Source organism: Chlamydotis macqueenii, chromosome 12, assembly GCF_036417535.1.
Source record: "Chlamydotis macqueenii isolate bChlMac1 chromosome 12, bChlMac1.mat, whole genome shotgun sequence".
NCBI classification, from domain to species: domain Eukaryota; kingdom Metazoa; phylum Chordata; class Aves; order Otidiformes; family Otididae; genus Chlamydotis; species Chlamydotis macqueenii.
The window spans coordinates 2,898,630-2,909,351 of NC_141567.1; the positions used below are offsets into that span (position 1 = coordinate 2,898,630).

The 10,722-nt window shown below is 48.5% G+C and overlaps 1 protein-coding gene across 2 annotated transcripts; it reads right to left on the bottom strand.

Moving 5' to 3' along the window:
• Window positions 1-1,451: 1,451 nt before the first annotated feature.
• Window positions 1,452-10,715, bottom strand: HACD3 (3-hydroxyacyl-CoA dehydratase 3). 2 transcript variants are annotated; one of them, XM_086756917.1, is made up of 11 exons: window positions 10,615-10,715; window positions 10,318-10,360; window positions 9,154-9,227; window positions 7,195-7,356; window positions 6,182-6,233; window positions 5,680-5,790; window positions 4,925-5,052; window positions 4,370-4,482; window positions 3,696-3,802; window positions 2,479-2,610; window positions 1,452-1,855 (listed from the first exon to the last, which is right to left on the bottom strand). In XM_086756917.1, exons 1-11 carry the CDS (start codon window positions 10,699-10,701, stop codon window positions 1,779-1,781), a joined length of 1,086 nt encoding a protein of 361 aa, XP_086613043.1. In that variant the 5' UTR covers window positions 10,702-10,715; the 3' UTR covers window positions 1,452-1,778. The 2 variants fall into 2 exon arrangements, with proteins under 2 accessions (XP_086613043.1, XP_086613044.1); XM_086756918.1 differs by lacking the exons at window positions 1,452-1,855; window positions 2,479-2,610 and adding an exon at window positions 2,619-3,074.
• Window positions 10,716-10,722: the final 7 nt, after the last annotated feature.

The window sequence follows — 10,722 nt, forward strand, 5'->3', positions numbered from 1 at the left end:
AAAGTATGAAAGTGATCCTTGCTTTCCAGTACTCGGCTGATTCACGCCCTGACATACTCCAAACACAGGTACAGTGTGCTATAGTAAAACAGTAAGTGCGTACATAACGCTCAACTCTTCTGAGGAAAGTAAGCTGCGGCCTCCTTTGAGCGCGAGCCTCCAGCATCGCTGGAGTTGTATAATTTCATCTGTGAAACGCAGCGTGGAGCTTGTACCGGTTCTTTGTTAAAATCTCCTTAGAACACTATTTCCCTTTCCAGTAACAATCACTGGGTCCGTATCACAAACATTATGCTGTTTGTTATCTTTAATATAGAAAATAATTTTCTGGAGGATTCATATTGTTTTAGAGTAGAAAAAAGATAAATAGTAAGACGGCAAGAAGCTAATCTCAACTTCAGTGCCTGTGCTGGGTTGCTGGCATTGCTCTGCGTTGCCCCAGGAGCAGGGGCAGTTATTGTCAAGCAACCTGTTCATAATCACAATGCAGTTCAGAGCAAACTTCTTGTACATTTTTTTTAAAATGGATTAAGGAGGCCAGAGGGACCTGGAATTAACTACCCGGGGCTAGGTGTGAAGAAGGGCATGCTGAAATTAAGTCAGCTGAAACAGAAGGTTTCCAGGTGAGAGATTAGATGATGTGGAATGCGGGGGGAGCTTCTCTTTTTGTTGTTGTTGCTGTTCTTTAAAGCAAGCACAGAGGAAAGGGTCCCTTCAAACTCTGCGTGGGATCTCCCGTACTGAGATTTGATACGTGCTATCAAAACACCATGGTTTATTTGACCCACTACTCCATCCCACCAGGAGACAGCCGACAATGCGTATACACCAACTTCTCCGCTGCCCCCCTAAGTCTAAGTAGGAAAGCAATCCCTACTGCCTTTCCAAAGGCTATAAATAAATACAGGAGCTACAGCCCTGCCAGGAAGGATCAGAGGAGCCTGCTCTCCCATGCCAGTTCCACTTTTTCCCCTTGCATCGGTGGGATGGCGTTCTGCTGGGGTTTGTTCACACGCTAAGAGAAAGCTGGTACCTATGTTTCCTCATTTTGTAACGTCTCAGTGCTTGCATTTCTGACCGTGTCACAGAGCGGCAGCTTCCTTTCCCTGGTGGCTGGATAAGGATGTGTTGCTGCAGGAATGCTAGGATCCACACAGCACTCCTGTTAAGGCTAAACTCAAACCAGACTAAGTTGGTAGCGTTTAAACGGACATTAGCTACTTCCAGTTTTATTTCTGCAGCATCAGTACGCTGCAGAAGAAAAGGGGGGGTGGCGTGCTGAGCAAGTTTACCCCAACTGTTAATAAACACCCAAACTCTGCTCACAGCAGTCTCAAACTGCGCTCCTCGTGCCATCAAGACGCACGCTAGGAACAGCACGGGCCAGCTCACAGGAGATCCCGACATCAGAGGCCCTGCCTGCATGCAATAGTAAAAGAGCAAATACCCAATTAGGAGATAAACACTATTTCTATTTAGTGCCGCTCTGCTGTTTATAAGCATCTCCTACGCAGATAACAGAGTTCTTTCGAACGTGGTTGTTGACAGGGTACAAGTTTCAATGGTACCGTTCAGTGGTAAATGCCATGCATATGTGATTGAAAGGGAACAAAATGCAGCGTGTGGGAATGTTACCCGAATTCACTGTGAAATCATGAAAGCCAGTGTGATCATTTCATTTTACAAAATTCTTTACATTACAGTGGGTAAAACCGTAAGAATTAGAGACTTATCTTGTCACTGAGATAAGGTGGGTAAGAAAGCATTGCAGTCCTCCTTTACTTCATCTTTCTTTTCTTTGGTCCGAGGTGCTGTCTCCTCTGCTTGTAGAGATGACGGAAGTTTACAAATACCCCTGGAAAAGAATGTAATTTTAATGCTGGATGGCTGTACCAAATTTAAAAATCAACAACAAAACCCAACCAACCAAACCACCGCACAAAAAGCCGTGGTTTAACAGCGTGCATAGCACCGAAAGCTAACGCAAGTTTTTTTCCTGCTGGGTGAGGCAGGAGTTGCTGCACAGGCTGTTTGGTACAGGGCTGCTCAGAAAGTTGGTTTGTCACTTTTAAAATGTGGCAACACTGGCTGTGCAGAGCCGGGAAAGGACCAAGCAGGCATTTCAGAGTGAAACTGTTAAAGGTATTCCTTCAGCAATGGCTGTGAAAGGGGGAACTCTAGTGAAAGCTCAGTTTAAAATTCTAGGTTAGATTCCACTGAGTTGTGGATCAGTGGATAAAGCTGACTTGTTACCAAGCCCTCCTCTCGGGGGGCTAACCAGTGCTAACTGTAGGTGTGTTCCCCTCCAGCTCCGACACACTTACATGAACAAGCAACAAGGATAGTGCTTAACCTCGGCAATTTTGTGTTGCCATGATCCCCAAGATGTAGGAATTTAATTTTCTTCATAAATTATACTTATTCAGAAGAAACTGGCCTTTTAATTTCAATAGTGGGAAATACAATTAAGTAGCTTACCTAAAAACAAGGCTATAAGGTATATTTGAAGCAAAAATGAGAACTGGATTGTGACGTTCAGTGGATTTGGCAGTCCCAGACTGTATTTCCCTGTTTCACTGAAGATGGGAATGGACTGAACGATACAGACGGCTGAAAGCAGAAGGCCACCATCATTAGCAAACACAGATAAAATCCACCATTGCCCAGCCCACATCAACTTTTTCAGGATATTATTTGCTAGCTCTCATTAATTACATCAATTTTAAGGCTGTTTTGTTTTGTTTTTTTTTTTAAACATGGGTGTGATGGAAAGCTGCTAACTCAGGCTGTATAGCAGTTAGTTTAGCTATAAAAGTCAACTTGCCTGGTGAGACACTGCTCTCCTACACAAGTGTGGCCTGCAGGGCCTGTGCCAGCAGTTTCCACCATGCAGAAATACCCACAGCAATGAAACAGGCATCATCTTCCCTGCGCCTGGAGTTGGGCAATGCCCAAGCCCGCTCCTGGCTCAGAGCAACAGGTTCCAACAGGTAGGATTACAACGCGTTTCTTACGGCTAGAAGCTGAGCGATGATATGCTTCTTAAATAAATACAAATTTAAAATGATCCAGACCTGTTAAGACAGGAAAGTTCACTGTAAAGCCCCTCCACTCCAGAGGGGGTACAGCAAGAAGACGAGGGGCCTGCTTCTTCCGCGGAGCAGTCACTCTCAAAGCAGAAAGGGAGCAGAGCCCTGTCTGGGAAGCACCATGCCCCTCTCAGAACAGGCTGTGCTGCTTTCAGAGGGAGAATCGGCCCCAGCCCGTCCTGTGCAACTGTTTACAAGATCACGTCGAGATCTGTGAGCTGGTGTGAACCAAGCTAGGCTGACCGAGTCAGGTCTGGCAGACAAAAGCAAGTAACGCTGCTTTGGATCAGCAGAGGGAAGTGAGCATCGTCACCCTGTGCTGATCGCATGGGCTGCAGCGTGCTCTTCGTCACTTTGTTCAGGTAACTTTTTGTTCCCTTTACTTTCCTCTCCAGTGCCCAAAAGGAAGACTTCTTTTCATATCAATTTGAAAAAAAATATTTGAGTCAGTAAGAAAGACAAAATTGCTTCATTTGGTTCAGCTCAAAGCAAACGTCTGTTTATCTGCTGTTCTATCCTATTATTTTTTAGTCCAGCAGTCAAACAAAAAATTGAGTTATTTGCCCAGCATTGACTTTTTTGTTTATTAAGCTTTTTCAGACGTACCTTCTGCCAGGCCTCCTAAGGGGTAGAGAGGGATCCAGGTAGTGTAACGGAGCCAGGTTAGTGGTTTCCATTCGATACCAATGCATGACAGCATGTAATATGGATACCTAAAACCAGTTCGGTGTGGAAAGAAACAAAACGCTGATTAAAATGGAAGCTGCTACTAGAATTCATCTTGCATAAATCTGCTGTACAGAATAGTCAACATAATTCCCAAATGACAGAATATTCAGAAGTTGTTCCTGGGGATCATGAGGGACACACCCTTATTTGGCAGTTTACAGAACTAACGCCATTATTCTAACCACATGGATTAATGTAACTGCCCGGCTTGCCTAACAAACCTTTAAAATACTTCTTTTGAAAGAGAAACAGAGCATAGTGCAGCTCACTGAACAATGGAAATTCAAAGCGACAGAACCCTCAAGGAAAAAAGCAACAGGTTTCCGTAGGTTCAGGGCAGTATTATTTTCGGACTCCAGCCTTGTCCCAGCTCTTGGCAGGTGGAGCAACCTAGGAAGGTTGCAATAGTCCGTGTCTAAAAGAGATTTTACTCTCTGGGGGCACTAGAGCCACTATTCCAAAAGGTACAAGGATCAAAGTCTTCTTTAAAGAGTTCTTGGGAACAACCCCGTTGTTCCCTACACCCCTGCTAGAGGAAAAATCCCACAAACCTGAACAGCTCTATGATACTCCAGAAATAAAATACAAAGAACACCACAGGCTTGCTCTGCATTTCCTCTAAGCTTCCGAGGACAACAAACAAAATGAAGTTTCTTCCAAATATCTGTTTAAGAAAAACAGATTAAGGAACAGTCATACTCTTCACCAAAAGAAAGAGCAAGTCCTTGCTGTCAAAAACATGCAGGGTGTCTACTCCTCACGCCTGAAACATACGCTGAGCGCACAACTAACTGCAGCTGAGCTCTGACCTGCTTCTTACCAGCACGCATTTTGCTCTCTATTCAGGTGCAATCCAAGGGACCTAGGCTTAAATCATCTATGCTCATTTTTATGCACAACAACCACCACCAGGATAAAAAGGGCACTGGAACCAAACCAAAGGCAGGTACTTTCCGTCAGCCGAGACTGGGAAGCACGGACTCCTGCCTCTTGGCTAACACACTCTTGTGAGGTTGTATCGCCTATTTCAGGAGAGTCTCAACACTTGTGTAAAACAGAGATTTACTTTAAACATGGGAAGAGCAAGAAGAATCTTAAAATATTACCTGCACTACAGCAGGTATCAGCGGTGATCTGACTAGGCCTATCAGTGAATTCATGATCTCCATTAACGCCAGGGTCTGACAGAAGTACATCATGTCAGAAATAGTGTGAAACGTATCATAGAAGGAATCTGTAAGACACAGGAAACCATTTTAGCGAACAAATTCATTTCCATGTTCAGGAAGCTGGTGCAGCAGTACAGCTTTTGATAACAGGATTCTGGTTGTATTTGAAAAAAAACCATTACGTGTAATTATATAACTTCTTTATAGGCCTTATCTTGAACTCACAGCGGTTAGGCCAGAAACACTGCTCAAGTGCTCTGTTTCACACACAGAAGGATCAATAGCTATTTCAGGAATTACTTTACAAAAAAAGCAATAGCACTCTACCTCAATAGAATAAAGCATTCTCGCTTCAAAAACAAAATACTCTGCCCGGCTCATTTTCAAAAATACTAACACGGCAGTGAGCAGGACATCTGGCTCCAACTGATTTATTTAGAAATAATCTTGGCAGAGTACAAGTATCATTCACCAGAATATGCAGTTGTGATTTACAAGAGGATGGTATTTTTGTATCCTTGACACTGTGATGGCTTTTGAGAGGCTTCTGTTGTGCGCTTCAGTGATACGTTTACAGTTTTGTTTCCTAAATACGTCTCCCTTTAGATTTCACTATTTAGAAAGTATTAAAAACAACACTAAAAAGCCAAAACAGCAATGCCAATGTAAATAAAATAGTTCTTATTACTTGCCTTTTCCTAAGATGAACAGTCGTACTGTCATGTTCACAAAAATCCAAGAGAATCCCAAAAACTGTACAAGATTATACATGATTAGGTATCCCTTCTTCAGATGTTTGAAAGCTAAAATCAATAATAAACACGTCAGGTGAGCAGAATACAACGGTAACACTTCTGCAAAGAGTACAGCTGCAAACCAGGCTTTCTATGAGAACAGAGCTTACAAGAAAAAGGAAGCAATTGATTGCAATAAAAGGGTTGCTGTCTGCACTGTGGCTTCTGCTTGCTTTTACTGTCATCCGTTAGAGCTCAATTCTTGCTAGTCAATTTTTTAAATTCCTTGGAAACTGCAGTCCATTTTTATTAAATTCCTAAGTAGCTCACAATACAAAGATCTCCCTCCAAGATGCACCAAGCCAGTCAAAATTGCTGCATAAGAGTTGAGGTTCGCATGTAAGAGTGACAGAAGCTTTCTACACCCCACCTTACGCGCTGAAAAGGTACGGTTACTTACGGTCTTTGGGGACTCTGGATTCTATTTTCATTTTGTTAATCTTTTCTTCTTCCTTAAGATGAAGGATAAGGTTTTAAAGACTGTTACTGTAATTAGCAAGTGATTTGTTAACTATACTACTGCAAAGCTAGCGGGTTTAAAACTCAGCTAAGCAGCCAGTTGCTAGAGGGTTTAACTTCACCTGCACAAAACAGCACATTCATCATCCAGAAATGATGGTACAGTAAAAGCTAGAGGGTGTTAACTAGTTATCCTGCCTTCATTATGTGTTTTGTTCTGTTTCTCAAAGCTGTGCCTTCAAACATTTCATGACCCACCAGTGACCTGAAGGGAACTGAGAACATCCAGCCCAGGCTCTCTGCCTGCCCTTCGCCGCTGCTTTCTGGCTCCTGGCATCGCAGCGTCCCTTTCTCCTCCGCGCTAAGCTCAGCGGCGGCGGAGGGGAACAGGGCAGCGTTTGCTGTAAATCAAGATTTGCAGAAATGTGGTCCGTTCAAGTCTTTTGCAAGACGGCCTTGCACCTCCCCGCTGCAGTAAGCTGCTCGAGCGTACCAGATGGTGGGAAGGCACCGGCAGGGCCAGCCCAGTGGCTCAGGAAAGCCTTAGAAATCCCCGCTTTCCAGACAAACAGCGCCTAGGACTGGTATCTCTGGGCTCCGTACGGCACATTCACATGATCTTCATATGGATCAGGACGCAAGGGCGTCGGGCAAGGCGTGCAAGCTTTCAGTGCAGACCCTGGCCAGGGCTGGGCTAGTGCACAGCCACAAGTTCAGATACGTGCTGCTGCTCTTTCTAGCCAGAGTGTGCCTGTTTCTGAATTCCTGCTTAGGATTTGAGCCAATTCTCAATGCGAATTCAGCCAATTCTACGTGGGATCCGTATGAAACAGCAGCAACAATCAGCATGCCAGACAACTCCAGGTAAAGGAAGAACACAAGCTCCCGCGCAGAGGAACAGCCACCCTTGCTTTGCAGCCGGCAGCACAAGCCGTGCATGCCCACAGGACTGACCTTCTTCAGTTCCATTTCAGCATCCGATTCATCTAACCAGCGGTCGAAGTCAGGAGCTAGGAAGAGCGGGCGCTTCTCTTGCTTGGTGAGTCTTTCCCACCAGTTACTCTCTTTTTTCTGCACAGTGATGTTCAGCTGCCTTTGAGTCACCTTGCATAGAAGCTGAGGGCAGACACAGGAGCACACATCAGCAAAAGTTCTAAGAATCAAGCTGAGACTGAGCTGATGACCAAGCTCTCCTTTTCAAAGAGACAGAGATACATGGACTCCTGCGGCGCAAGCAGCTCTCTGCCACCCAAGGCATGGAAGCAAAGGGCAGCCCACTTGAAGATGGCACCTGTGATGGCTGTGGGACTTGATAAGCAGCTTGAAAGCCTGCCCATACCGCACAGCGCCATCACACCCCACCACAGAGCTAGCACAGACCCTAGCGCTGGCCTTTCTAGGCAGAATCCATGACCTTGGCTTTAGACCTTCTCCCGTTTAGCACCGTGAGCCACCCGCTTCCTCTCGCCAGTGGTAAAAATAACACTACCATCAGCCACAGGTGCACGTCCAAAGAGCCTCAGGAAGCACCTGCAGACAACGGTGAGCTGATGGACCTGGCAGTGTGGTGGCTGCCACACCACGAGGCCTCTCCACCACAGCCACACTCCGCACGATGGCAGGTCAGAACCTCTCCATCCTTACAGCCACAGCACTGTCACCTCAGGCGCCCACCCTTGCTGCCGCCATCGCATCCCTCCGCACCTTCAGCCTACGCCAGGGTGCTCTGCACGGGACTGCCTCTCAAACCAGCCGGAACTGATGCAGAAGAGCCATGAACTGCGCATGTTACACCAGCACTGCTCTCTCAAGGCTGTCTGCATGCTCCTGGGACATCTGAAGGCTGCAGCTGTAATTCACAGCTACCACGGCCTGGTCCGTGCCTGTTGGAAGCTCCATCTCTCGCTGGTAGCCAGCCTGGCACCAGCAAGAGGCTCTCCTGGTGCACATCAAAGCTAAAGGAGAAAACTCCGGGCTGCGATGCTTCCTAGTCCCAGCCATCTGTAGCTACACAGATCTCATGGAGTAGGTTCTCCTCCAGCCCCTCCACAGTGACTCAGTGACTAGATTTTTGGAAGGAGGCGGCTCTGCAGAGGCAAAGGCTTGCCTTCCAGGCCTGGCTCCCAGCGCAGCCTGTGTCTGCCAGCACAAGGGACAAGTGCAGGCAGTGGCAGGCACCTCTCCCCACACTGTGGACCAGGCAGCTGCTGCTTTACAGGCCAGACGACAAACTGGTGACTGGATCCTAGAACCAAGGGATGTTCCTTGTCTGCCACTCAGTACCTGGTAGGAGCCACACAAAAACCCTACCTGCTGACAGACCTGAGAAATTCACCTTCCAGTGGTCTCCTCCCTCGCTGAAGCAGCAGAGGTGGACAGGGGCTCCTGGTCTGACAGGCAGCCAGCAATAAGCAGCACAAATCCTGCACTGGGAGCAGAGCCCAGAGCATTCCTGTGCCCCTGACAGCTTTGCGAGGTAAAGACAGACTTTCCAAACACCTGTGAGTGACGTGGAGGGGCTGCTCTTCCAGCCAAGCTCTCTCCTATTGGACTGCAACAGCAATTAAGAAAAGATTTTGCAATAGGAGCTGCAGTGTATCTGCACTGGCAGCCTGAGAAATCTGCACAAGCTGGAAGGACCTAATTCTCATTACTTTATTTTGTCTGCCTGCAAAAGAAGCCAGGAATCATCACAGCAACACTTCACAGCACAGTGTTCCCCTGCTCTCCAGTCAAGGTTGCATCTGATGACACATTGCCAGATTCTCCCATTATTTTTAGTTTGCAGCAGTTACAGAGTCACCGGGAAAATCTACACAGCACATTGTGAACTTTATGCACAGCCATTTTCCTTTCAAGTCTTTTCAAAAATCACTTTTTCTTCGCAAGAGTTAGAAAAGTAAAAATACCTACTTTAGGCTCAACTGGTTCTAGGAACTCGATCTGAAATTCGTAGATGTTTTCCCCTTTGGCACCATGACCCTGAGCTAAAAGACAAAAATTAACAGTAAGCGTGAAGGTCCCAGCCAGTTTCGCACACCCCACTTGCAAAGGACGCTTTATACGTAAAAATACTTAGCGGTTATTTACAGTGCTTCCTCTCTCCTTGCTGGGAGGCAAGAGGAAACCACACCATTAACAGGAAAGACACGAACAACCCAAAATGTTGTAGCACCTAAAGCTGCTGCAACTCTGCACGGCACTGTAAAGGGGTTCCCGCTTGCAGGAAGGCAGCGTGCGAGATGCCCCAAAAGAGGAGCCCAAAAGGCTGCTCACAGCCGGCTTGGATCTGACTGGAAATCCCCTGCGCCGACAGCCTTTGGGGGATCCAGCCTACACACTGGTGAGCAAGCGCCCAGGGAGGCCGGTCTCCGGTGGGTCCGTAGGAACATGACGTGAGGAGTCCCCTCCCAACGACAGGAGGGTGCGTTCGTCCCTCATTTCCCACACACGCGGGTGTTTTTCCTGGAAGGGCTCTGAAAACCTGCGTGTGGAGTTTAATTTCCACGCTTCCACGCCGCCAACTGATCCTGAAGTGAACTCGACGTGCAACGCCCCCCTATCAAATGGCCCTGGCTGCGGCTCACTGCGCAGGCAGCATTGCCTAGACAACGCATCTTAAAGAAAACCACTAAATAAATGAAAAAAAACCCCAAATAAAACCAGCTAGCATGTCCTCAGCGCTACCCGGACAAGCCAACCAGCACCAGCCCCACGGTGCCGCAACGTGCAGCTGCCCGGCTGAAACAAAACCGTCTTTTCGGACGAGATCTGCTTTACCTTTCAAATCGAGCGCCGGTTCCGGACGCAGCGGTTTGATAACGGCTGCAAACGAGGCCTCTGCGGCAGGAAAACCTGCTGCCCGTTATCTCCGGGGTCGAGGCAGGACGGCAAAGCCATATGGAAATGTCGCCATTTAAATGCGGGGAGCTGGGTTGGGTTCTTTTTTTTTTTGGCACAGAGCTCGGCTGCTGTCACCCGACCGGGGCACCCCGGTGTCTCCCCCCGGGTGGGCCCGGAGCAGCCGTGGCCTTGCAGGAGCCCCCCCCCCACCCCCGCCAAGGCCGCGGCCCCTACCTTTGAAACGCAGCACGTTGTCGGTGATGGCGATGTCCGGGTGCTGCGGGAGGAAACCAAGCGTCAGGCGGCGGCTCCCGCACCCGGGAAACGCGGGGCCCCGCTCGCCCCCCACTCCCACGCGTGCACAGCTGCCGCCCCCCCCGCCCCCCCAAGCGGCCCCGCTCGCCAACCGGCCCGGGCTGCGTGGCGCCCCCCCCCCCCGCACCCCCCCCCCCTTCGCCACCCCGCGCCGGGGGTCCGCGGGTGGGGAGGGGGTCACGTCACGTCACGTCACGTCACGTCACCCGCCGGTACCTGCACGTCACTCAGCTCCACGCGCAGGTAGAGCTCGCGGTGCCGCTGCGCCCAGTGCACGTGCGGCCGCAGGCTGGGGCCCGCCATGCCGCGCGCCGCGCCGCTCCT